The sequence below is a fragment of the Grammomys surdaster genome, unplaced genomic scaffold, assembly GCF_004785775.1.
Source record: "Grammomys surdaster isolate TR1022 unplaced genomic scaffold, NIH_TR_1.0 126109, whole genome shotgun sequence".
In the NCBI taxonomy this organism is placed as follows: domain Eukaryota; kingdom Metazoa; phylum Chordata; class Mammalia; order Rodentia; family Muridae; genus Grammomys; species Grammomys surdaster.
This window is the reverse complement of record NW_021620917.1, coordinates 581,576-607,283: the sequence shown is the minus strand read 5'-3', so window position 1 is coordinate 607,283 and position 25,708 is coordinate 581,576. Positions and strand designations below refer to the sequence as shown.

Sequence of the window (25,708 nt, the reverse complement as noted above, 5' to 3'; positions counted from 1 at the left end):
AGAGAGGAGAGATGGCTGTCACTGGGCAGGCTAGAGAGTCGCAGGGGTGCTGCAGCACACACTGCTGGCAGCAGGCTCTGCTAATGACAGGGCTGCTCAGGTGAATGACAACAGCCCGGTGCAGGTCTTGGGTACAATAAAGAAGATGTCACTTATCTGCATGGTGGGTCATCCTGGTTGTCAACCTGACTACACCTAGAATGAACTAAACCCAAATGGCTGGACACACTGTGGGGTTTTGTTTCACCTTTTAATTAAGTCATTTGAAGTGGGGAAGACCCATTTCAAATCTGGATCTTTAAAGTGGGAAGATAAAAACTTTAATCCAGATCTTTTAAAGTGGGCAGACCCATCTTTAATCTGGCCACACCTTTGTTGGCAGTCTAGATGCAGGACATGGAAGAAGGAAGTTTGTTCTCTCTTTGCCTGCTTCCTCTCGTTCTGGCAAGTGTATTTCCTTCACTGGTATTGGAGTCTACTTCAGGATTCAAGAGCATACTGAGTATATACTGAGACAGCCGCATGGACAGAATAGACAGCCACCATTGGACTAGCTGTACCACAGCCTGTAAGTTTGTGAGTGTGTGAGTGTGTGTGTGCGCGCGTGTGTATTTCTATGACTTTTCTTCCTCTAATACAGTCTGCTCTATTATTACTGAACACCACAACAGAAACCGTCACCGTGTCATACATTTGCATGTGTCATCAGTACCAACTGATACACTATTGGAAGGGCCTATGAGAAGCGACTCCCCGTGACATCCAGTGGCACCCACTCTTCCTTTTCATCAAGATTCCAAGCCCAGTTCACTAAGAACAAAGACCAGGAACAGGACGTGGGCCACTAGGGACAATGTGGCATTTGCAGCATTGGAGTTGCCACTTATGCAAGCTGCACAGAGCTCTGTGTGAGGCTGCCTGTGGGTTACTGACTGTGGGCGACACAAAAGATCACACCCACTTCAAAGGCAGAAATGCCCAGCATAGAAAAACCCCAGCAAGAAGCAGCGGCAGCAGCAGTAGCAATGGCCCTTACAGAACGTGCTGTGAAGGCAGGTTTTGCTGGCAATCCCCTTCCTGCCATCATCTCAGAGCCCTTCACTCAGGCTGCCTGACAGAAAAGGGCACCAGCCTTAGTAATTAATGGTCATGCTAGTCTCCAGGTTTCAACGATGTCCCTGTCCATCACATCACACCTTATGTGCTGTGCCCACTTTCGAGCACACACCATAGTGGGTGTGTAAGGAAACGGTTAGTGTGGGGCTAAGGGATGGCTCAGGGAGCCAAGTGCTTGCTGTGCAAGCGAGCAAGCGAGCAAGCGAGCGATCATGAGGACTGGCATGCAGATCCCCTGCACCCAAGTGCTGGGGACAGAGCCAGAGAAGTCAAGTGAGTTCCAGGCCATGCTGCTCAAGACTTAGGGTAGACAGTGACAGAGGAAGGACTCACACTGGCGTATGGTCTCTGCACATATCCACAGCACTGCTGAGTTGTCACACCATCCCCACAAACACATGCACACGCACACATGCGTGCACCAATGCTGGTATAAGGAAGAAGCATCCAATTATAAAGAGGCCAGCAAGGATATTAAGGTCTTACTTCATGATGTGGTGAAGCCGTGGATCTGTAAACTGGGTGGTCCTATTATTGTGATCTACAAAATAGATTCTTCCCGACACTGTGCTTCTGACTTCCCAGCCTGGAGGTAGTGGCCCGAGTTCATCGCAGTTCACACTGTTAAGGTCTCTAGCAAAATGGAACATACAGAGAGCTTTATCCCACTGAGAACCAAGGAGCAAGACCAACCTCAGTGCTGGCAGCCACAGGGGTGTCCTAGAAAGGTCTCCATGTCCCCTCACACTGCAATTCGTGCTGACTCCACTAAGTCCAAGCCTCTGGCCTACCAACGGCAGCCACACATGGCAGGTAAAAGGCACACCTCTGGAGAGTCTATGTCCACCATGAGGAACAGGGGCTACCCCAGGAACATCGTTCCTTACACAACAGGGGGACAGACTAGAAGGAAGCACCTGACTTCTGTCAGCAAGCTCTTGGGAATCACAAATCAAACAAACCAGATACTTGCTGTAGCAAAGATTTCCTCTACTGAAAGTCCCATACTTTCCAGTCTTGTGGGGACAGAGCACATAATGGCATGACAGCCATAAGGCACCCCCATGTTCAGCAAGTGTTTTCACTCTGACCCCTTAATAACTTAACTTCGATCCAGTCAGCAGGGACCAGTATGCCTGCTCAAGACACTTTAGGGATTAACACAGACGCCTGTCATTTCTACGATGCATACCAAGAGGCGCCTCATTCATTTCCAGGTAATATTCCCAGGCAAATGACAGACCCTGATCTGTAAATTTAACACCAAAGGCGGGAAGCTGCTTGGGGGCTGGGGGATCCTAGTTGAATAAAAAGGAAAGGAGCATTACCCAAGGTCTCTTAGGCAGTAATGCTACTGTAAGAGGAAAGCAGAGAAAAGAAAAACAGCAAAGAAAGAAAGAAACTTAACTCTGGCACGGGGTGGGTGGGGCGGGCGGGGGTCTCTCTGACCTGGGCTCGGTTGTATGGCCTTGTAGAAGGAATTCGTATAGAAAAGCTTCATCTCCCCCCGGAATGGTCCCCAAGGGACTGAGGCAAGAGGGGCAGTAAAGCAGAAGAGAGAAAGGGTAACAGAGTCTTTATCTTTCCTGTTTAACTTTTTATCATGGAAAATTTTATGCATTTACAAAAAAGTCCAGAGAGACCACAGTAGATGGCCATGTGACCCATTTCAACAACTACGGAGGCCCACCGTATTTCCGGTCTTCCTCCCCTTCCCAATACACACACACACACACACACACACACACACACACACACGAAAAACACACACACACACACACACACACACACACACACACACACGCCCCTGTCCAGCAAGTCCCAGGGCACTGTTAGCTTCCATGAGAGGGGCTGGCTCTTCGGGCTGGGGAGACCTACCTGGGGATCCTGGGGTCGTGCCATGTGCTGACTCCAGTCTGTGTGTGCAAAAAGTAAACTTGTCCCTGCACTGTTGTCCTTTGCTCTGTAGGAGGAAGGGGCTTTGAGTGAGTGGCGTTAGTCTTCCACTCTAATCCTCCTTTCAGACTCTTAAGCTTTTATTTTAGTTTGCTTGCTTGCTTGCTTATTTATATTGGTGTTTTGACACAGGTCTTGTGATGTGCCCCAAACTGGCCTTGAACTCATGATTCTCCTGTCTCAGCATCCTCAGTGGTATAAAGTTGTGCACCGTGCCCTTGTCTTAGCATCCTCAGTGGTGTGACCACTGGTGTGCACACTGCCCCTGTCTCATCATCCTCAGTGGTATGACCGCTGGTGTGCACACTGTCCCTGGTTCTTTCAAAACTCTTTATGATCCCAGAAAAAAGAATTACAAGGCTGTGGCTGGCTTCCTCAACTCTATACTGTCCCCATATCTGGGCAGAACCCATTTCTCCTAGGCCTTGCCTCACTGAGCCACCCTGGAGTGTGGATCTACCCTTTCTACCACAGACACAACCTTTGAGTATCGTCTCCCAGTGTGCCTGCATCTGGGTGACCTGCTGATGTGAACGACAAACCTTCTCGGTCCTTCTCTCCACTGAAGCCACATGGCTCTGCTCACTCCATCCCCGTGATGTCCCTTCTCGTCTCACACCTCAGACCCCAGCCAGTCTCCTCGATTTCCTCATACTGCCTTATCTCTCTGGTATGCGTGAGAAAAGGGATGCCTGCCTCAGAGTTCATTACAACTTTCCCATCCATATGTGGCCCAGGTCATCCAATGCCACGGCCATGGAGGGCACAGCTAGGCCATTAGCAGCTGTGCACAGGACATAGGGGCACAGGGCACATCTCTTGCTGTCCTGACTGGTTTTCTGTTACTTGATAGAAGCTAGAGTTATTTGGGAAAACAGAGTCTTCACCAAGAAAACGCTTCCCTCAGACTGGCCTATAGGCAAGTCTGTGAGACACTTTATTGATTAGTTATTAATTTGGGATAGCCCAGCCCACTGGGCAGGTGGTCCCAGATGGCATAAAAAAGCAAGATGAGCCTGGGCATAGTAGCATATGTCTGTCCTTAGTGCCAGCCCTCAAGAGACAGAGGCAGACGGATCTCTGAGTTCAAGGCCAGACTGGTCTATAGAGTAAGTTCCAAACCAGTCAGGGCTTCAGACTGAGATCTGTCTCAAAAAAGCAAGCAGGCAAGCAGGCTGAGCAAGCAGTGGGCCACACTCCCCCATAGCCCCTGCTTCAATTCCGGCCTCCAGGTTCCTGCCTCCAGCTCCTACCCTGACTCCCCTCAGGGACACACTATAATGTATAAGCCTAATAAACCCTATTCTCCACAACCTACTTCTAGTCTTAGTGTTTACCATAGCCACAGGGAGGGAACTTTACACGCACCGTAACCTTCAGGCAGCTCCGGTGACTGGTGGCCATGTGGTCGGTTCTGGGGCGTCTGGAGGGACCCTCGAACCTCAGGATTTCGGAGTCGCTGTACCAGGAGTCTCTGATCTTGACTTGGAGACTCCACAAACCTGCAGTTCCCACCTCCCGCGGCTGCACCGGTACCATCTGTATACGGGGCAGGTTCCTCCATGAGGCAGCTGAGTGGCCTTCCAGGACCCGAGTCTTCATACACTGTTCTGGAAGGCACAGGGCAGAGCAGGCGTGGAAACATCATGCAAGTGTCACAAAACCCACACACGCCAAGGCCACATGCATTTGCTCTGCATCCCTTCACAAGTGACAGTGTTCCCACAGCAGAGTTTCACGACATTCAGAGGGTCTCCAAAGACCCCCCCAGGGTAGAGCTGCCTGATGGGGCAGAAGGGGTTCTTGACACTCCACCTTCTTTGTTATTTTACTCCAGGATGAAATTCTTGGTTCCATAAAATACTGACTCTTAAGTGCTTTTAGAGATTCTCTCCCTCTCTCAGAGCAGTGTGAGAAACAATTTGCCTTAATGAGTCACTTCCCCTTACCATCATATACTTTTTAAACCTCATATTGAAAAATTTCAATGCCTGCACCCACCATGAAGGACCAGAAGGCCTCTCCCAGAAAGCAGCAGGCAGTCACAGTGGGTGCCAGACTGCCCTCCACTCCTCCCCACCAAGGGGCGAGTCAGTCCAATCCCTGCATTTACTATTCTACCTGTAGGTGTTTTAGCATGGGCCACTTTGCTGTTGTTTTTAAAGTCAATGACTTTGCCATTATTGTTGCTGAACCAAAATAATAATAATAAAATCATCATCAAACACCAGTCAATGTTCAAATTTCTCTAATTATCTTATAAATCATGATTAAGACAAAGTCCATGGCCTGGGTCTCTGGGGAAGTGCTTCCCACACGAGCAAGGAGAACCTGACTCAAAGCCCAACCAGGGTGGTGGAGTGTGCTAACAATCAGCACAGAGGAAAAGGAGGCAAGTAATCCTGGGGCTTACTGGTTGGGCAACCTGGGTTAACTGGTGAGTCCTAAGCCAATGAAAGAGCCTGTCTAGAGAGCCCAGGTTGATGACTCCTAGGGAAGGACATTAAGGTTGACTTACACAAACACTGGCTGTTTCTTGGGCTTCTTTGTTTTTTTGTTTTTGTTCTTTTTATACCTCAGGCTGGCCCAGAACTCAGGATCCTTCTGCCTCTGTCTCCTTAGTGTTGACATTACAGGCATACACCATCGTTCCCAGCTAAACTGTCACCTCTAATTGGTAGGAGCTTCTCTGTGTTGGTTCCTGGGTTAATTACACCTTCCTTCATAAACTAGTATGGTAGCTTGGAGCAGTTCTATCCCACACAGCAGTATACAATTGACACTTCTTCCCTACAGGGCAAGAGAACATGGCCGGTACCGCAGTAGACACCACGGTAGATACCACGGTAGGCACCATGGCAGGCATCATGGCTAGCACCACTGTAGGTACCACAGTGGCACCATGACAGGCACCAGAATAGACACCGCAGCAGGCACCACGGCAGGCGTTATGGTAAGCATCATAGCTGGCATCACGCAGTGCCACCGTACGCATACGTACCCTTCGTTTTCCAGCAGTCCTCTGCAGTCCACCACCGACCCTCCACCGCCTATTCTGTCTCGGGTCTGTAAACTGACTACAACACAAAAGAAGAGCCTGCATTAACAACCCGGGCTGCTCTAGACCCCTGCAGCACAGTGAGCCACTGACACTCGGTAACATACATCCAGTATCATAAAAAGGAAGTAAGTTTACAGCCCTCCCCCACTGGTGTTTTCAGTGTGAAGCACCTCAGGCCAACAGCTGCACATACCACATAACCATTTGACCAGTCCTTGAAAGCAGAGCACAGGAAAGGTACTGAGTTTCTCATGCCCATCCCCATAAAACTGAACAACACAATATTTCATTCCAAGTTATTCCATCTTAAGAAGATTTGGTTTATGTCTAGTGAAGTTACCAACAAATACCTTCAATCTAAAAAACCCATTTATGTTCTAGTCTCACTGGTGGAGACAAGAAAGATGCTTTACTCCTAGACTTTCGGTTGTTTGGCTTCTGCCCTGACACATTCTCCCACAAAGAGAAGGAATCCCAAGTGGGACACAGTCATGAGACCTTTATCCTCAAACTGCTTCTGGGCAGATGCACCGCTCACTGTCGTGGGACCTGAGGCATCTGGAGTCTCAGAGACTGAGTCGGTGACTCAGTGGGGCTGCTGCCCCACTGACTCCGTGCAGAACACACAGCCAGCATGTGCTTTCCCCTAACACACTGCCAAGAACAGGGTGGGCTAGGGGACAGTGACTCAGAGAGGTCACTCCATCGGAATGCCTACAGGCAGTGCAGCAAGCACGCTTCAACCTTTCTCTCCACACAATGGGAGTCCTCTGACTGTGAGTCACGTTACACAAAACTTGTCTCACACTGTCTTTGTTTTTGCATTGGATGGGGCTTCCCAGAAAAGCCATACACTCCAGCTCCTGCCCATGTGGCCTCAGCTCTTATCACCCCCACCAAGACAAAGGTCAAGTGTCCACTCCTGTGCTGAGTAGCATAACACTTATAAACCACAACCTCCCATCTCCACTGGAGTCACAGTAACTCCGTTTCAATGACAGGATGAAGAGAACCAGAGAAAAGAGTGAAACCACACAAGAGGAGGGAAGGCTTAGTACTGGAGAGATGGCCCGATGCGCCTGCCCCGGAAGCCTGCCCCGTCAGCACTGGGAGCAGGACACGGGCTCCATCCAAGCCCCTTTACGCAGATGAGAAAATTCTTACCCACTATTTGGCCACGAACTGCATCAGTATCTGAGGGGTTTAGTTTGCATAGATCCAAACGCTGGTCTGCAAACAAACAATTCAAAACTTAACCCAAAAAAACGTTAACTAGGGAGGAAGGCAGGAATTCTGTATTCAGCATTCAAATAAAAGTAAGAAAAGGGTGCCTCCTAAGCCTTCTGTGGATGCACTGAGGGGCAGAGAGCATTTGGTTCTTACAGCCAGTATCCTTCAATCTGCTGATGGCGTTGGAGAGCAGGCGCACGCAGCCCAGGAAGCCAGCGCCCTGCTTCTTGTGGATCTTCTTGTGGTTCCACACACTGATGGTTATAGAGTCGGTTTTCCCAACGTACCTGTGAGAGCACACCACTTGTTCAGGTACCCATCTGAACTTCATTGTATCATTGCCCTCAACAACATGCATCTGGTTGACTCAGAACTCTAGCTGTGAGGGCAGAGCTGGCTCTATCTCACTAGGCATGAGTTACAGAAGCATCGAGTGCAAATAACCATGTGCAGGTAGCCATGTTGTAATAAGCATCTTTAAATTTATTTTTCCTTTATTCATCTAATTACTGTACTAAAGACTGAACCAAGGGTCTCACAGAGGCCAAAGCAAGCCCTCTGCCACTGAGCCACACTCTTGATCCCGCACTGGCAAGTGTTCTACCTGATGTGAAGAAAAACAGGCAGGTGTTCTAGACCTAAGCCACACACCCAATACCTAATCCCATCTCACCCTACTTCAAAAGAAAAACACAAATAAAAAACCCAAAAACAAAACAAACAAACAACAACAAAAAGCAACTTTTTTATTCTGAGATGGAGTTTAAGTTTCCCAGGCTAATGGTATGAAGCAATTTCCTTGGAATTGAAATACTCTACACCAGAAGGATACTTATTGAGATTTGGGAAATTCTAAAGGAATCTCACTAAAACACAGGAAGCAAGCAACTCACAAGTCTCAGGAAGTCCTGAAATTTACCAGATTCACCAGGTCTCTCCCTCCCACCCCTCCCAGAGCTATATGGTAGGGACTGCTGAGGAGAGAAGACTCTCTAAGCTACTGAGCTGCCTGCAAGTCCTACAGAGAACAGGGCCCAGCTTTTGGAGGGCTTTGCTGATGCTGGGGTGGGCTTTCAGAACTGCAGCTGCTCCTCTAAGTCTGCCCTCACCCGCACCCCTGTAAGCAAGCCCAGTGAGCTCATCAAGTCACTAAGTGGACTATTGTCATTACCTCAGTCTGTATCTATTTACATCTCCCCACATAAGAGCCAGATTGAATTGGCTCTGTAAACTAGGCAGGCCTTTGGCTTGTAATGCTCCTACCTCAGCCTCCCAAAGTGCCAGCACTACAGGCCTATACCACCAGCCCCAGTGCATGATAAGATCATTTAAAGAGATTGACTATGCTCTCACACTCTGGAAGGCCTTACAAAGAACACTGAGGCCACTTAAAATTTTACTGTCAATTCAAAATCCACAAAGGTACATGGGATAATAACCTTACTCAATCCTAGGGCACGTGCACAGAGAGAACTATCAGGACAAACAACAACTACATTCCAAGCCATGTGACGAAAATAACAAAATAAGTGCTACTAAAAAAACCCACCACGCCTATGCATGCAGCACGTTCATGTTAATAATCGTGCAGGGACATGTGTCCATGTAAAAACATGGCCCTAAATTTGGAATGAGTATACACAACTGGATGCTGGGTTGTTTTTTGGTTGTAAACATGGTTTCACTAAAACAAAACAATGTAGCACATTGGGGCAGGGATCATAGCTCCTGTTTGGTTGGTTGGTTTTCTGCTAACATGACAAGGGGGTTGACATGTCCAAGATCACAGTGACACTGTGGTAAGGACCAAATCATGAAAACCCATGAGAACAAATGCCAAGATATCCGAGGATGTTGACTGGGAAGTCTGCAACATGCGTTTGCTTTCTCAAGTCTTTGGTTTTCACTAAGTCAACCATCTTTTCTCTTTCTCTAAGTGTCTCCTCCAAGTCTGATAGCCGCTCTTCTGCAGCCCCAGGGCCTCACAGGGAGGGGTCTGACTCACAGGTCATAGTGCTGGTTCCACTTTGGGTCCAGGGTGTTTTTCACCGTGTCGGTTGAGTGGCACTGCCCGGAGCCGTCCACAACAATCTTGGCGAAGGGGTCAGGGAGTCCTGGGGAAAGAGCAGACATACCTGGATACAGTGACAGTCTACCTGGAGGCACAGTGGCTGCCTACAGGAGACAGTGGCAGATCGCCCCTTGGGATAAGGCCTGCACATGTCACGACTCACTGTCTCTCTTTGAAGGTTATCTCCATTAGTAAAGAGAGTTCTGACCCGCACATCACACCTTCACCCTTGGATAAGCAGAAAAGCATGAAAACAGGCTCAGATCCAAATGTCCGTCTCTGGCGAGTTTTACATTTTAAAAGTTGCTTTTGTTTATGTGTGTCTGTCTGTGTACATGTATGCACATGTGTGTGAGTACAAAGTGTATGTGTCTGTGTAAATGCACGCACAGTGTGTGGGTACTGCAAAGGCTTACAAGTGTCAGATTTCCTGGAGCTAGACTTGCAGGTGGTGACAAATACTGGACACACACACTGACTGCTCTGTCTGTCTGTTCAGCCAGCCTATCTCTGATCATCATTAAAGTGACTAAATGTAGAGACACGATCTATCAAGTAAATTTCTCAATAGTCACAGTCCCCAGAAACGTTACTGATCTTTGGCCTGTGTCAGCTGTGGCATGACAGCACCAGTCCCCAAGTCACATGTGAATGCAACAGGTTTGATGCCAGACAAGGAGCAAGGCAGGAGGCTTTGGAGAGAGACCAGGCTGTGAGCCACCACTTTGGAGTTTCCTGGCCACTTGGATAAAGTCTTTGGGCCTATGTCTCTTTATCCTGAAAGTGTAGATGATGCCACTTAGGCAGCAAGCCCATGGGATGGGGCCGTGGGGGTTTTCAGGGCTGGAGGCACTGACTTCACGGTGGGTGAGGCACATTCAGGGGTGCAGTCCTCAGCACTTTACAGTTCCGCCCTTGCAGACGTTTTAAAATGGAATTTATTTTGTAAAACTGGGTTGGCAATTTTAGCCATACCACTTACATCATAAATGCCTCGCTTGTTTTGGAGCAGAGAGCAGGGTCCTACTGGCTACCAGATCAGGAAGGGGGTGTGAACATGGCTGCAATGCGGAGAAACCCACGCTGTGGGCAGTTGGGAGATGCTGGTCAAGCTCTGGACTCCTAGACTCTTGAAAGCCTGCACACAATGGGGTTTTTCTGTTGTTGCTGTTGTTGTTGTTGTTTTGTTTGTTTTAGTTAAATGTCAGAGGCCAAAAAGATCTAAATTCAATCCCTGGTAGCAATATGGTGGGAGGGGAGAACTTCCTGCAAGTTGTCCTCTGACTTCACACGAATGCTATGGGAAACACACACACACACACACACACACACACACACACACACACGCGCACACACACACACACACTAATTTTCAGAAGTACATAAAGTGTATTATACAACGGGAAGCTGGGTGTACTTACTGAAGAAGTCTTTCTTTGCAAGGTTCTTGGCACACAGTACTGAAAACAAGCAGACACTGGAGTTAACACTGATAGAGTGACCGTCCCGCACACTTAGTGTTTGTAATGGGAGAGGAAAACAATCACAGAAGTTAGTGTGCCAACCATCTCTCAAACTGTGTCACGACAGACAAACACCCCTAGCAACTATCTAAAAGTATCTTTCCTCAATTTGGGGAATCAACAAATTTAAACACTGTAATTTAAGCCTAAAACATTAAATGCACAAACACAGGGATGAGATTACTGGGATGTTTTAAAGCTATATAAACACCAGCCTTTAAAAAGAGCTGGTGCATTTACCTTTACAGAGCTCCTAACAACAAAGGGAGCTCTGTACTCTGGGTATTCTGATAAATCACACAGAGTGATGGGGGGGGAGGGCTTTTGCAAGTATAAACTTTGGTACACTGGAGACTCAAAAACAGAAAAGAATAGTAGAAAATACAGAGCTTTTAGCTGAGTGTTGTGGGAAAAAGTAATAGGCTGCATATTCAGAGGTTGTACAGAGCCGGGCGGTGGTGGCACACGCCTTTAATCTTGGCACTCTGGAGGCAGAGGCAGGCAGATCTCTGTTTGAGGTCAGCCTGGTCTGTAGAGCCAATTCCAGGACAGCTAGGGCTACACAGAGAAACCCTGTCTCAAAAAACAAAACAAAACAACAACAACAAAATGCAGAAGGGAAGGAGGTGGCTGTAAAGGGCTGGCAAGAAGGCTCAGCAGGTAAAGGGGCTTTCCACCAAGCCTGATAACCTGAGTTCAATCACCAGGACCACAGATAGAGAGAACAAACTCCTGCAAATTGTGTGAGCTCCCCTGCACCATCCCTACATAAATAAATAATGTAACTTTAAAGAAGGTAAACAGTATTGGCAGACAGCAAGAATGTAACTGATAGTATCACCACCACCATCACCACCACCACCACCACCACCATCATCATCATCATGATCATCATCATCACCGTGAGGCCTCACACTTGTACTCACAGCCATCATGAAGTGAGGCAGGAAGACCATGAGTTCAAGGACAACCTGGGCTAGATAATGAGTTCCAGGCCAGCCTGAGCTCCACGGCCAGGCCCTGCCTCAGACAGACAGATGGACAGATGGATGATAGGTGAATAGATGATATATCTTGTCACACACCTGTCACACGGCGGGAGGGAGCACAGAGGAGAGACACAATGCCCTGTCCTGTTGGGCTGTTTCACCAGTTTTGCTGGTTTTCACGGATGTAGTGTTGGTTCTGTGCTCATGCTGCACTGTACACATTTTCACTTCGCTCTTAAAAACATCCGTAGGGACATCACCCACACACAACACAATTCCTCCACTTAAACAGCACATGACTGAGGGTTTCTTGTGCATTTGTGGGGCTACCTGTCACCACAATCAATTTTCGAGTGTTTTCATGGCCCCCAAAGAAGCGTGTTCCCATTTGCAGTCCTCTCCATCACCTCAAACTCTCCACCCCGAGGCAACAGCCTGTCTGTTCCTGGCTCTGATAATCTGCCTGATTCCAAGAACTTCTGATGGCTGGAACCACAAGTTGTATGGTAGCTGAAGGCTGATACTGTGTTAGCTGTGCAAACAGAAACTTGTCCCACGAACACTGAAAGCCCTGGGTTTGATCCCAGCACTAAGTACGTAAGCCAGGTGCAGATGCACACACCCATAATCTAGCACCCGGGAGGTGGAGGCAGGAGGATCAGGAGTTAAAGGTCATCCTCAGCTACACAGTGAGTTCCAGGAGAGCCTGGGCTACATAAGATTTTGTCAATAAATAAGTCTGCTCCAGTGGCTTCCCCTTTCACACTCTGAACGGAGCACACCGTGACCTCTAACTCCACATCTCTTGCCAAGGCTGGCCCCAGTTCTCCGAGGCACTGCAATCCAGAGACTTCTTAATGGAGTAATTCTGATCTCATTTTTTAAAAATAAGAATCATCATTCATATTCACAAAGCTACTGATGTTTTCATTTAGAGCTCATTCCAGTGGAATTTGGTTACATCATAAAGTGGTCTTGGCAATGTTAGTGTGAAGAAAACCTTGCCTGGATTTGTGTACAGGTCACTGAGGGGCACTAAAGTCTACTTTAAAGAGACAGAATTGCTTCTGCTAAAATAATGTTTGCCAATTTGCAATCTCCGTCCTCTCTTGATCCACTGCCTCCACAGGAAATACAGGATAACGGAAGTTCACTCTTCCTACAGTGCAAAATGCTACCGTACTGACAGTGGTAAAGGTCAGTACCTTTACCACAGGACAACCATGTTGCTCCAGCCTGCCTGGAACTTGGTATGGAGATCAGACTGACCTCCAACTCACAGAGATCCTTCTGCCCCATCCCCCACCCCGGGCTGGGATTAAATGATTTCACCACCATGCCTGGCTCTACCCCTTGTTAAACAAACCCGCTTATGCCCTAATTACATGTGGGGTTCTTGGGACATAGCAATGAGTAAAGGACATTTCCTCAGACTGGGGTTGGCAGAGCGCTTGTCTAGCATGCACAAAGCCTGGGTTTGATCCTCGAACTTCATAAGCCCTGGGTGGTACTGCAGGCCTGCAAAGGAAGCACGAGGAAGTAGAAGCAGAAGGATCAAGTGTTCAAAGTTACTCTTAACTATGTCATGAGATACAGGCCAGGTTGGGCTACAGGAGAACTGGTAATTTTAAAGTACAAAAGTAAAGACAAAGAAAAGCTAGGAAATGGACAGACAGACAACTCAGCTTCTTTTCCAGGGCCGCACAGTGCAGCACTGCGGTGCTGCCGGTCAGTTGTTTTGGTTTTCATGGAGACTGGGTGTCCAGTGGCCCAAGCTAGCTTTGAACCCATTATACAGCTGGGGGCAACTCTGGACTCTGGGGCCTCCCACTTTCACCTCCTCAATGCTGGAATTCCTACTCCCAGTTCCCACCGTTGCTTATTCTCCCCCTCCCCCACAGGTGTGCATCGCCAAGCAAGGCTTCCCACCAACTCACAACTGACCCTTGACCTTGGCCAAGTCCCGCTCCTGAATCCCATGGTTTCCTAAGACACTCCGCTGCTCTCCCAAGTAGTGGCCCTGGTAAGAGTAGTAACACCACATTCCCTGAGCCATAAAATCAGGAGAGCGTTCTTATGTACTCTGTGTGTGTGTGTGTGTGTGTATGCACACACACATGTGCAAAACACATGCAGAAGCCAGAGGCTAATGTCAGTGTTTTCTTCAATCCCTTAATTTTTTAAATGTTCATTAATCAGTGTGTATATATATTATTGTGTGTTTATGTGTGTGTTTACACACAGGTGTGCAAATCACAGCAAGTGTGTAAAGTTAGTTCTCTTTTCCACCCTTCCGTGAGATCTGGGAATCAAACTCATGTCATCTGGACTTGCAAGACAAGTACCTTCCCAATGAGCTATCTCACTGGATCCCTGGGTCTGCTGCTGTTGTTTGTCTGGTTTTTGACAGGGTTTCTCACTGAATCTACAGCTCAATACTTTGGCTGGACCAGGTAGCAGCAGCCCAAAGATCTGCCAACACCTTTCCATGTCCCCAGCCTGGTATTACATGTGTGTACCGCTGCATCAAGTTGTTCATGAGCATCACCAAATAGTCTCACCATGCAGGCCAGGCTGGCCTGGAACTATGTAACGTGTCTCATCATGAACTTGCCATCCTCCGGCCTCATTCCCCAGGCGCTAGGATTACAGGTATGTACCATCATGCCTGGCTGCAGGCCCACCTTGTGAAACATCACTTTCATGTTTCAATGATGCGTGTGTATTATTTCACACTGCACGCCAGACTTCTCCCTGTGTTCTGAGGTGTCCATCCGTCATGTTACATGTCTTCCCCCCTAGTCCTTATTCCCTACTCCTGGACACCCTAGAACTGAGTCTGGTTGCTCACATCAGTTGCTAGGAACTTCCCCCACAAAGCCTCACTGAGGACAGGAGTCCCACAGCGCCCTCAGTAACACTTTCATCAGCCCCAAAGAGCAGTCTAGACAAAACCCAACTAGTCTCTTAAACGGCTTTGCCACGTTCTGATCTTTGGCTTTTGTCATTTTTGTATCTTAAAACATTCTTTAATTAAATGAGACAACAAAACTCTGAGATCGTTAACTTCACACCCCAGCCATGCTGTGTGAATACGAACATTGACATACCCATCTTGACTGACCCGGTCACCTATTCTCTCCTAACCCCATTTTGAGAAGCACATGATTGAAGGGGCATGGTGGCACAGGCATGGTGTGGAGGCAGGAGGATCAAGAGTCATAGGCCTCCCTGGTCTGACATCTTGCCTCTAAAAGGAAAAAGAAAAAAGAACTACATGGCTTGAACATTCATAATATAGGTGGCCTTACTACCCCAGTGAGGTGGGGTTTTCCTGAAGTAAAAGGCATCTGTCCTTAGAATGGTCTAACTGGGCAACAGCTAGCACTCACTCACAGACAAGAGCAACAGTTACAGCACCAACTCACAGACTGGGCAACGGCTACAGCACACACAAACAGACAGGGGCAACAGCTACAGTACACACAAACAGGGGCTTGTGAAAAAGAAGCAAAAGGGGAGGGGGGAAGAAGAAAAAAAAAAAAAAAGAAAACAGTGCCAAAAACTCCCATTGCAAAGCTTACAACCTTTTCCTAAGGTTGTTAGAGAACATGGGATGTGGCTCAGGTGCTAGGGAGAGTGTGGGGTGCAGGGAGCCCTAGCTTCATCCCCAGCCCCACACTAGTCACCCATGCCTGTAATCCCAAACATGTAAGAGGGGGAGGCAGGAGGATTCTGAGTTTCAGGACAGCCTAGGTGACATGGTGAGTCCATGTCTCACAAATCAAAAAATAAATAGTCTTTAAGCGTCAGGGTGGGCTGGAGAGATGGCTCAGTGGTTAAGAGCACTGACGGCTCTTCCAGAGGTCCTGAGTTCAATTTCCAGCAGACACATGGTGGCTCAAAACCATCTGTAATGGGATCTGATGTCCTCTTTTGGTGTGTCTGAAGACAGCAACAGTGTACTCATATGAATAAAATAAATAAACAAATCTTAAAAAAAAAAAAGTGACAGGAGCCAGTAAGCAAGCTGCCCCAGGCAGCATGAGGCTAGTGTCCCAAAGCCACTGACCTGTGAACCTTCATACAAACTCAGGAAATCCCAAACCTGTGTTAAGTGGCAAAAATGAGAGCTGCAGAGACAGCTTCATGGCCAAGAGCACACAACGGTCCTCCAACCTGAGTCTGCTTTTTAGCATGGATGACAGGCAGGCCACATGGCTTACTGTAATGCTGGCAGGCTCTAGGAATCCAACCAACCAGGAGCCTCCAAGATCATTTGCACTCCTGTGTGTGCACACAATGAAATACAAATGGTTTTGTTTATTTGGTTTTTTTTTTTTTTGGTTTTGGTTTTTTGAGACAGGGTTTTTCTGTATAGTTCTGGCTGTCCAGGAACTCTCTGAAGACCAAGCTGGGCTCAAACTCAGAGATCCACCTGCCTCTGCCTCCTGAGTGTTGGGATTAAAGATGTGCCACCACCACCCAGCAATTCTTAAAAAACAATAACAACAACAAAACCAATTTTTTTTAAAGAGGAAAAAGTAAGTTAACAAGTAAATACATACACCACGGCGTTGCAGCTTTCATCTGAATAGACTAAGCAGCAGCTCAGTAGGGATGCCACACTACAGACATGGCAGAGCTGACCCTACTGCTTGAGCAACTACCAAAACACTTCACCCTGGCCCTCAGCAACTTCCCACACTAACATGACCGTTCCATGACATGGAAAACACTTGTGCTCTTCTTGCGTCATGTTACAAAGGGACAGAAACACTGTGAACTAGGGCCACAGGGGTGTGGGTGCCCAGATGCACTTAGTGCCCCAGAACCTGCAAGGTGGGCGAGGCTGCTGTAGGGGGACCACCTGGGCTCTGTGCAGGGCTTGTGGTATCTGCCCTTGCCTGTCCCCACCCCCCACCCACTGCTGCCACCTGTGAACACATCACTTAATCACTATGTCACTTTGGGCTTAGGAGGTGGCTCAGCTAGTAAGACACCTGCCAGCAAGCCTGACAAACTGAATTCAAACCCCAGGCCCCCTACGAGGGAAGATGGCTGACCTCCGGAAGTTGTTGTCTTTATAAAGCCCTTCTACTTGCTCTCATAGGATGTGGCAGCACAAGTCCTGGGCAGGGTTCCTTTTCTAACTTCATGGGTTGAAGAGTCTGACTCAGCGGCTGCGTGCTAGTTTCTACCCTTGTACAAGGAAGCCAATCCCACAGGACCCAGAAATTCACCTATTCCATTTTACCACCAGGTACCACTGCTTTCCTCAGAGACTGAAACCTACTGCGTGTAACCAGCTAGACATCCACCTGCACCGGAAAGAACGCTGGGACTTGCTTCTTCACCGCTCTGTCCCCATGGTCCAGAGTAATACTTGCTACACAAAGGGATTTTACAGACAGCTGCTCAACAGATTATTGCTCAACAGGCAATAACCTAGTAAAGCTTCCTGTAACTGCGTACCTAACCACCAAACAGACACGCTAGAGTGCAGAGACTGTCTTCTGAGCACAGCGCAGGGCCTAGTGTAAACTAGTGATCAATAAATGTTGAGAAGAATCAAACAGTTGCTTGGTTGGCTGAATGAAAGAGGGCGAGATCTGTGAGAACCTCCACAGAGATGTACCTGGAGCCCATGACCACTTCCCCAAGACAGGAGTTCAAAGCACACTGGCCCTGTATCCTGCCATCCAACGACGTTCATTCTTCAGAGTAAGCTGCCATTCCGTAAGGTACCATTAGTGACAAAAGTTTGCCAGTAGCAGAAGAATGTTCTATAGTTTCAACCATTACAAGAGGAGAGAAAGTTCGTAACAAAAAGGATACAATAAAATCCCAAGGACTATGGAACTTTTAAGAACGTATCAAGAGCCATTTAAGGGATGTTCTCTAAGGATTTATTTGTTAGAATATTAAGTTCTAAGAAACTTATAATTGAGCTATGTGGTTTCTAAATTTTACTTTTTGCAAGGCCTTGTACATGGCAGACAAGCCTTCTACCTGAGCCATACCCTGGGGGATTCTAGGTAGGGGCTCTACCACTGAGCCACACCCCAGCCCCTCACTGGGGGATTCTAGGCAGGGGCTCTACCACTGAGCCAAGACCCCAGTCCCCTACTGGGGGATTCTAGGCAGGTAGGTGCTCTATAGTTGAGCCACGCCCCAGCCCCTCCCTAAGGATCCTAGGAAAGCACACTATTGCTGAATTTATGTACCAACCCCTAAATGCTTTTTAATCCCCTGGATCAGCCCCCTTGAAACAGGATAGCTCTTTTCTGGGGAAAGTTGGCCTCATAGGACACAATTTGCAGGGCTCCAGTTTCTCTTTCATTTCTTCTCAACTATCACTTGCTATACCCCATAGCTTTGGAAGATAAGAAATCAGTTTCACCTAGAGCCTGTCTCAATAGAATAATTCCCATCCTTGGTGGTTTGAATGAGAGTGTGAGAATGGCCCCCGTTGGCTCATATATTTGAATGCTTGCTCTATAGTTGGTTGGACTGTTTGAAAAAGATTAGGAGGTGTGCCACTGGGGTGTACTTTGGGATTTCCAGTTAGTGTTTGCTTGCGCTCAAGCTCGTTCTCTCTCTTTTCTCTCCTCCTTCCCTCCCTTCCTCCCTCCCCCCTTCCCTCTCTCCTCTCTCCCTCTGCTCACTACATGTTTGTGGATCTGTGTAAGCTCTCAGCTCCTTCTCCAGCATCATACACACCTCCCTGCTACCATGTTCCTGCCAAGATGGACTCCGACCCCCTGAAACCATGAGCCCTAAATTAAACACTTTTTTTTTATGTTAGTTGCCTTGGACATGATATTTTGTCACAGCAATTAAAAAAAAAAAAACAACTAAAACACTATCCCAGGTCCTGTCTTTCTCTCCTATTGAGTTTCAACAGGGTGTTTCTCAACTATGGTCAACAAAACCAGAATATTTATAGGTAAAAACAGATTTCCTTGCCTTGGATTAATGAAAGACCTATGTTTTATCAGTGAAAGTTTTAACTAAATACTATAACACAGAAGTATTCAGAGATCAGTCAGATGTTGAATGCTGTCTCCAGATAATTGTTTATTTCTTCTTTTCAATGTCAGTAATTCAAATGTCACATGTAGGACCACGCTCGTGACTCCCAAGGACAGTGTCCACAATCATTAACTGTCTCCCATCTCCTAAGAAGCTCAGGGTAATTCTACAACCAGGAGCTTATGAACAGTTTGTAAAGTGAATGCTTCTAACACCACCCTAGGGGAACAGACTGTCACCCAGACAACCATCTGACCCATTCGTGCCCCCGACAGAAGCACTCAATGAAATCTGTCAATGGAATGTGCTGGGCTGTTGGCACATCCTGTTATGTGAGAATTTAAAAATACAATCTACGTCCCTTCGGTGGAGCTAGTTGCAGTAGATAAGACGGGTTAGCTGCTTACAGGGTAAGCAGGCCCTGCCAGTGCAACACATCTACCCATGGTACCTACTCTACAGTCATTCAACTGATCACAGAAAAGGAAGGCTTAAGAGCTCAAACCTCAGGCTGGGGATGCATCTGCTGGAATGAGTGCCCAGCACACAGGCAGCTCCGTGGTCCACCCCAGCATCATGTAAGCCAAGTGTGATGGTGCATGCCTGAACTGACAGCACTTGGGAGGGGAGGCTGAAAGGTCAGAAGTTCAAGGTCAGATATATGCAGTGAGCTGGAAGCTAGCCTAGGCCATGTGAGACCTTGGTGAGAGAGAGAAAGACAGTTAGGAAGAGTTGTGTGTTCTGAGCAGCAATGTATTTTTACATTTAATCAACACGTTACTGGTGGTAGACCACACACCAAGGTCTGATGGGAGCTCTGAGAACATGGGCACCAAGAAAAACAAAGGCTACTTGTCCTCGCCAGACCCCAAAGGCTTGACTTTCAGGCAGAGTGAACTAAGATCACTCTCAGGTTTTTTTGTGTTTTACAACTGCTTAAAACTGACTTCTCGCTGGGCGGTGGTGGCGCACGCCTTTAATCCCAGCACTTGAGAGGCAGAGGCAGGCGGATTTCTGAGTTCGAGGCCAGCCTGGTCTACAGAGTGAGTTCCAGGACAGCCAGGGCTATACAGAGAAACCCTGTCTCGAAAAACCAAAAAAAAAAAAAAAAAAAACAAAGCAAAACTGACTTCTCAGGGTTGGGCTGGCTAAAACAAAATCTTCCAGAAGAGTGAAGAGCTTTAAACCCCAGTTGTATCTCAATATTCAAAACAGATTTCATCATCACACTAGAAGAAAAACCATTAATTCATTAATTCCATAGCCTGGAAGTGTCTGTCCTGTGTTATCAGGAAGAAGAGTCTCTCTTGAACCCAAACTTCCTGGCCTCACTCTTGGTTTTGCTTCTTAAAACAAAACAAACAACGTCTATTTGGCCCAGGCTGGCTCCCAGCCTCCAGGGTGCCAGGACGACCGGCATGTACCACACACTGGCTCCTGACGACTGTCCATTCACGTACGCCATGGCTTTCTTTTGATGCGGCTGCTAAGAGTAAAGGGGGAGAGTGTGATTTCACAGATAAAAGCTGAGTAAATTGGTCTCTAATTCCATCATCAGACCAGACTAGAAAACAAAACAAACAACAAACAAACAAACAAAAACGGGGCTGAGGAAGAGCCATAGTAAATAATAAACAGCAAGAAACATCTCTGTCAGAATTCTCTCTTTTGGCTGCTGTCCCATCTCACCAGCCCAAGTACTACATTAATAAATTTGCATGTAGAAGGTTGAGAACTGCACTGGAGCGGCCCAGGCTCGGGGGTGTGACAAGCCATGGAAGCACACACGGACCAACCCCAGAGTCCACCATCTTCTAGCTCAAGCTCCTCTAGCCTGTCTTTCCTGCACAGTACTCAGGGCTATCTTGTACACTGTTTACTTAGCTAGCCATTATTCACACCATAGCATAAGTCAGGTAGAATAAATCACAGTGGACAGAGATCAACACCACCGCTCAAGATGATCCGGCAGAGGGGATAACTGATGAACATTCATCGGTCTGGGGCCATGGCTCAGCAGGTGACAAAGCCACCAAGCTAGAGGACCTGAGTTCCATCCCCAGGATCCACAAGGTGAAAGAAGAAATCCCACTCCTGCCTGCTGTCCTCTAACATCCATAAGCACATGTGGCACGAGTATCCCTCCACAATAAGGAAATGCACGAAGGAAAAAAAAAAGTTTTTTTAAACTGATCTACCGCATGAGGGAAAGCCACACTAGGTCACTGAAGTCTGCTGCAGCACAGTCAGAACTCAGAATGGGGCCATGTGTCACATTAGCTGATCATGAGCCAGCAATTCCACCCCGTCGTATGCAGTCACTGGAAGGGCACATATGAGGTAGGCACATAGAACATGCTCACAATATTCGAGGGTCATAGCTCAACAAATGAGAGACGAGGCCTAGGAGCCGCTGAGATGTGTCTAGGTGCACAAAGCTACTGGGGAGACCGAGTTGGGAGGTCCACTTAGACACAGGAGGTAAGGGCCAGCCTGGGCAACACAACAAAACAATCTCTCAAAAAAAGAGATCAATGGGCTCAAAAGATGGCTCAGCAGTTAGAACACCCACTGCTCTTCCAGAGGACCTGGGTTCAATTCCCCACACCCTCTCCTGGCCTCTGTAGGTCACATGGTGCATAGGTGTATGTGGAGACCAAATACTCATACATGTAAAACAGTAAAACTTTCAAATTTTGTTCTAAAGGGAGATCACCCTACAGTGGTAGAATCATGCTAAAGAGTGGAGGAATTACCAGCTCGTAAGGACCAGCCTGGAGCATTCTACACAATGAGACTACTGTCATTGTCCATGAGACAGTCATACTGATATGACTAAATGAGGAGTAAGGCAGTAACCTGGAAAGAAGACACCCCAGGGTACAGGGGTACCCCATATCAATGAGACTGGTTCCGCCTTCAGGAACTGCATAACTGCCTGCCTTCAAAGCAGGGCCACAAGTGGAAGGAGCAGAACAGTCAGCCTTCACAGTGGGAGGGATCAAATCAATACACCTAACCATAGCCAGGAGGCCACATGGGGGTCGGGGTGGGTGGGAGGGGACAGGCTGTTAAGTCCCATTGCAAGTACACCCTGTGACTGGCAGTTGATAATGGCGTCCCAGGGGTCTGCCTCCTTCAGACCCTAAGTGAGAAAGACATCCAACAAACTCCAGCTGCGTTAAGTCTACAAAACAGCCAACTCATTCTTCTATAAACTGCCCAGGCCTCCAAACAAAAGGCTGAGAGGCTGTCCCCAGAGAGGAGCCCAAGCAGTGAAAAAGAGCACTCTTCAAACCTAGGGAGACCTGAGGACTCCAGCCAGCAGTAGCTGAGAGAGCTCTTGTTCACTGTGACCTGGGGAAGCTCCCAGGCCTGTGTGTGGAAGGGGCTCGGTTATCTTCCTAGTAACTTGTAGGCACTAAAACCATTCCTTAAAAGTCAATTTGTTGAGTAAAACAAACAAACAAGAAAGGATAAAAACCAAACAGGTCGTCTAGTGTGACCCTGCTCTGGAGGACAGACTGCCCCTGTGTGATAGCAGTATTACTACACCCTGGAGTCCAGACAGCGGAGTGAATCCTTAGCACTGCGTAAGTCTGGATGGAGTCCAGCATGACACTGGACAGAGGAGAATTACAAGTTCAAGGTCCTTTCTGCCATCTTCCCTCGCCGGCACTGTGGTGCGAGCGAGTGAATGTTCTGGCAGATGCGCTCAAGAGCGTCAACAACACCGAAAAGAGAGGACAATGCCAGGTCCTCATCAGGCTGTATCGTTCGGTTCTTAACTGTGATGATGAAGCATGGTCACATCGGAGAATTCGAGATCACTGATGATCACAGAGCTCGGAAGATCGTGGTGAACCTCACAGGCAGGTTCAACAAGTGTGGTGTTATAAGCCCTAGATTTGATTCAACTCAAAGACCTAGAAAAACGGCAGAACAACGATCTGTTCCCATCACGCCAGATTGGTTCCATTGTGTTGACAACCTCTGCTGGCATCAAGGACCTCGAAGAGGCAAGACAAAAACACACCGGAGGGAAAATCCTGCCATCCTTTTTTAAAATGTAAAGCATAAATAAAAAGCCTTGTGGACTGTAAAAAAAAAAAAAAAAAAGAAGTTCAAGGTCATCCTTGGTGATGTGATGTTGAGTCTAGCCTGGGCTATGAGAAACATTGGAAACACTGCATCAAGAAAGGGGAGTGGGGGAGTGCTGGAGGTTAAAGGTGCTGGCTGTTCTTCCAGAGGACCTAAGTTCAAATCCTAGGAACCACATGGTGGCTCACAACCATTTGTAATGAGATCTGCTGCCGCTTCTGGTGTATTTGAGGACAGTGTACTCATATATACTCATATACATAAAATAAATAAATCTCTTTTGAAAAAAAATGAAAAGGGGAGCCAGTGAAATAGCTTAGTGAGTAAAGGCATCTGCCACTAACTCTGAGGACCTGAGTTCAAAACCTGAGGCCTCCACAAGCACAGGCCAGCAAGTGTGTGAGTACACGGACAGGACACAATAGCTTTTGGCTGGGCGCAGTGGCACACACCTTTAATCCCAGTGCCCAGTCAGGAGGCAGAGGCTGCTGGTCCTTTACACACTGTAGGCCAGCCTGGTCTACATGAGTTCTAGGCCAGCTAGGGCTACAGAGTGAGACCTTGTCTCAAAAACAAAAGCAAAAACCCACATCTGGACACAAGGGCACAAACTTATGACCCCAGTAGAAGTAAAAGTATTGGCAGTTCAAGGTTAACCTCAGCTACACAGCATTCAAGGAGAGCATGGGCTACATAAAGTTGTTTGTAAAAAGTTGAGAATAACATTAAGTAATATGGCATAGTTTTCTTACTTTGTTTCAGGCTGTAATTTTCAAATTTCCTTCAAAATGACTATGAAAAACATTCATGAGGAAAATATTATTTTTCAAATTATTAGTGACTTTGTAGAAGAGAGGGGAGGGCCAGGAGCCAGTGTCGGCTTCTCAGCCGTCGTCAGTGCTGTGCCAGCTCACCCTATGCAGCCTCTGCTCAGGCTATTAATACGCCATTTATGATTCTCCCATCAGCCAGCTCAAAAGGCTGACCATGGCACTGCTCCAAGTCAGTGCACAAATGCATCAGGAGAGGACAAGGCAACTCAAAGAGATGAGGTTCAATTCAGCAAAAAATACAGAGCACCCAAGACTATCCTCGCTACAGACTCTTTCAAAAACTGATTCACAAAACAGTTTGCAAAGGGCCCTGAGAATGTCCCCTTTTTTTTTTTTTCATTTAAAAAGGCAGAGGGTGAGAATGCGTGCCTCTCTCTCTCTCTCTCTCTCTCTCTCTCACACACACACACACACACACACACACACTCACACACAGCCCTCGTTGAACCCCAGCACCAAGAGGACACAGCGAGGCTGTGGCCACGCCGGCATCCCAAGTTCCCACTTCCTACTGAGTTGGGGGTCACATGAGGAGGGGGAGGCTGACAGGCTGCCCACGTGCTGCCACCTCCTCACTGGATAATAAAGGCAGCAGGACAGAGGTTCCTCCACACATTCCCAGAGCTCCACTCATGGGCAACATTCCTAGCATGCCCGTATGGGTATGTGGGAAGGAGAGGTCCCAGGAGGGATGGTAGGGGACACAGGACAAAGTCCGGAGTGACTGAAAGAGCATCAAGCAAACATCTCTGTGTCACATCCCCACCTCCTCCTGCCTCTTATGCATTTGACTGAGGCAGGAGATCCCAGCTGCAGAACTAGGAACTGCCAAAGTCTCCCACGGCAGTCACGGCATACAGGAAAAACACCAACTCCACCAGCTACCACCAACCCGCACGGCACAAGATTGTTTAAAGTTTTAGAACAGCTCTCAGATTAAAAAAGAAAGAAAGGCGACGTGGGACTGAGAGCCGTGGAACACGAGAACAAAATCCTACCTCAAAGTGCAGAGGCAAATTGCATTTGTGAGACATCAGCAAGGAAGCAAGTGTCTGTCACATAACAGTCAGGACCAGAGGTCAGAAATGTGTGGTGGTCATGGCAGCCAGCCTGTAATGCCTACCTCTGAAGGTAAAGCACAGGGAACCACAGACCAAAGTGCCCACGTTTAAGTGAGCTCTGGGCTTGCTTCAGATCCTGCCTCAGTGAATAAGGCAGACGAGAGAGAAGTTCATTCCAGACATCAACCTTGGGCCTCCACATGCCTGTGCACACATATGGATGGACACACAACCACACACACACAAAGATATGCAAAACCACGCCTACACACATTGCGGGGGGCGGGGGGAACAGCCATAGCTGCAGGGGCAGGAAGAGGAGGGTAGTACATGTCTATAATACCAGCACTCAGGAGGCCACAGGAGAATCAGAGTTTAAAGCCAGCCTGGACTAAATAATAAGACAGTGTCTCAAACAACCAAACCAAACCAAACCAAACCAAACCAAACCAAACCCAAAGACTGTAAACAAATGATAAAGCCAAGAAACAATCCACACTATCTTTTTTTTTTTTTTTTTTTTGGCTTTTCGAGACAGGGTTTCTCTGTGTAGCCCTGACTGTATTGGAACTCACTCTGTAGACCAGGCTAGCCTCGAACTCTCAAACTCAGAAATCCACCTGCCTCCCAAGTGCTGGAATTAAAGGCGTGCGTCACCACTGCCCGGCTCAATCCACACTATCTTGAAGGAAGGAAGGAAGGAAGGAAGGAAGGAAGGAAGGAAGGAAGGAA

The 25,708-nt window shown here is 47.7% G+C and overlaps 1 protein-coding gene and 1 pseudogene across 2 annotated transcripts in view; one reads left to right on the top strand and one right to left on the bottom strand.

Annotated features, from left to right (window-relative positions):
- The window catches only part of Smurf1 (SMAD specific E3 ubiquitin protein ligase 1), an 89,773-nt gene that overhangs the window by 14,997 nt on the left and 49,068 nt on the right, over positions 1-25,708 (bottom strand). For both annotated transcript variants that reach the window (XM_028756029.1, XM_028756031.1), the window contains exons 2-9: positions 10,856-10,894; positions 9,369-9,477; positions 7,517-7,650; positions 7,298-7,363; positions 6,074-6,149; positions 4,441-4,682; positions 2,995-3,079; positions 1,603-1,749 (exon numbers count right to left, since the gene is read on the bottom strand). In XM_028756029.1, the coding sequence (XP_028611862.1) occupies positions 1,603-1,749; positions 2,995-3,079; positions 4,441-4,682; positions 6,074-6,149; positions 7,298-7,363; positions 7,517-7,650; positions 9,369-9,477; positions 10,856-10,894 (898 nt within the window). The remainder of the gene's footprint in view (positions 1-1,602; positions 1,750-2,994; positions 3,080-4,440; positions 4,683-6,073; positions 6,150-7,297; positions 7,364-7,516; positions 7,651-9,368; positions 9,478-10,855; positions 10,895-25,708) is intronic.
- LOC114611335 lies at positions 22,597-23,054 on the top strand (annotated as a pseudogene).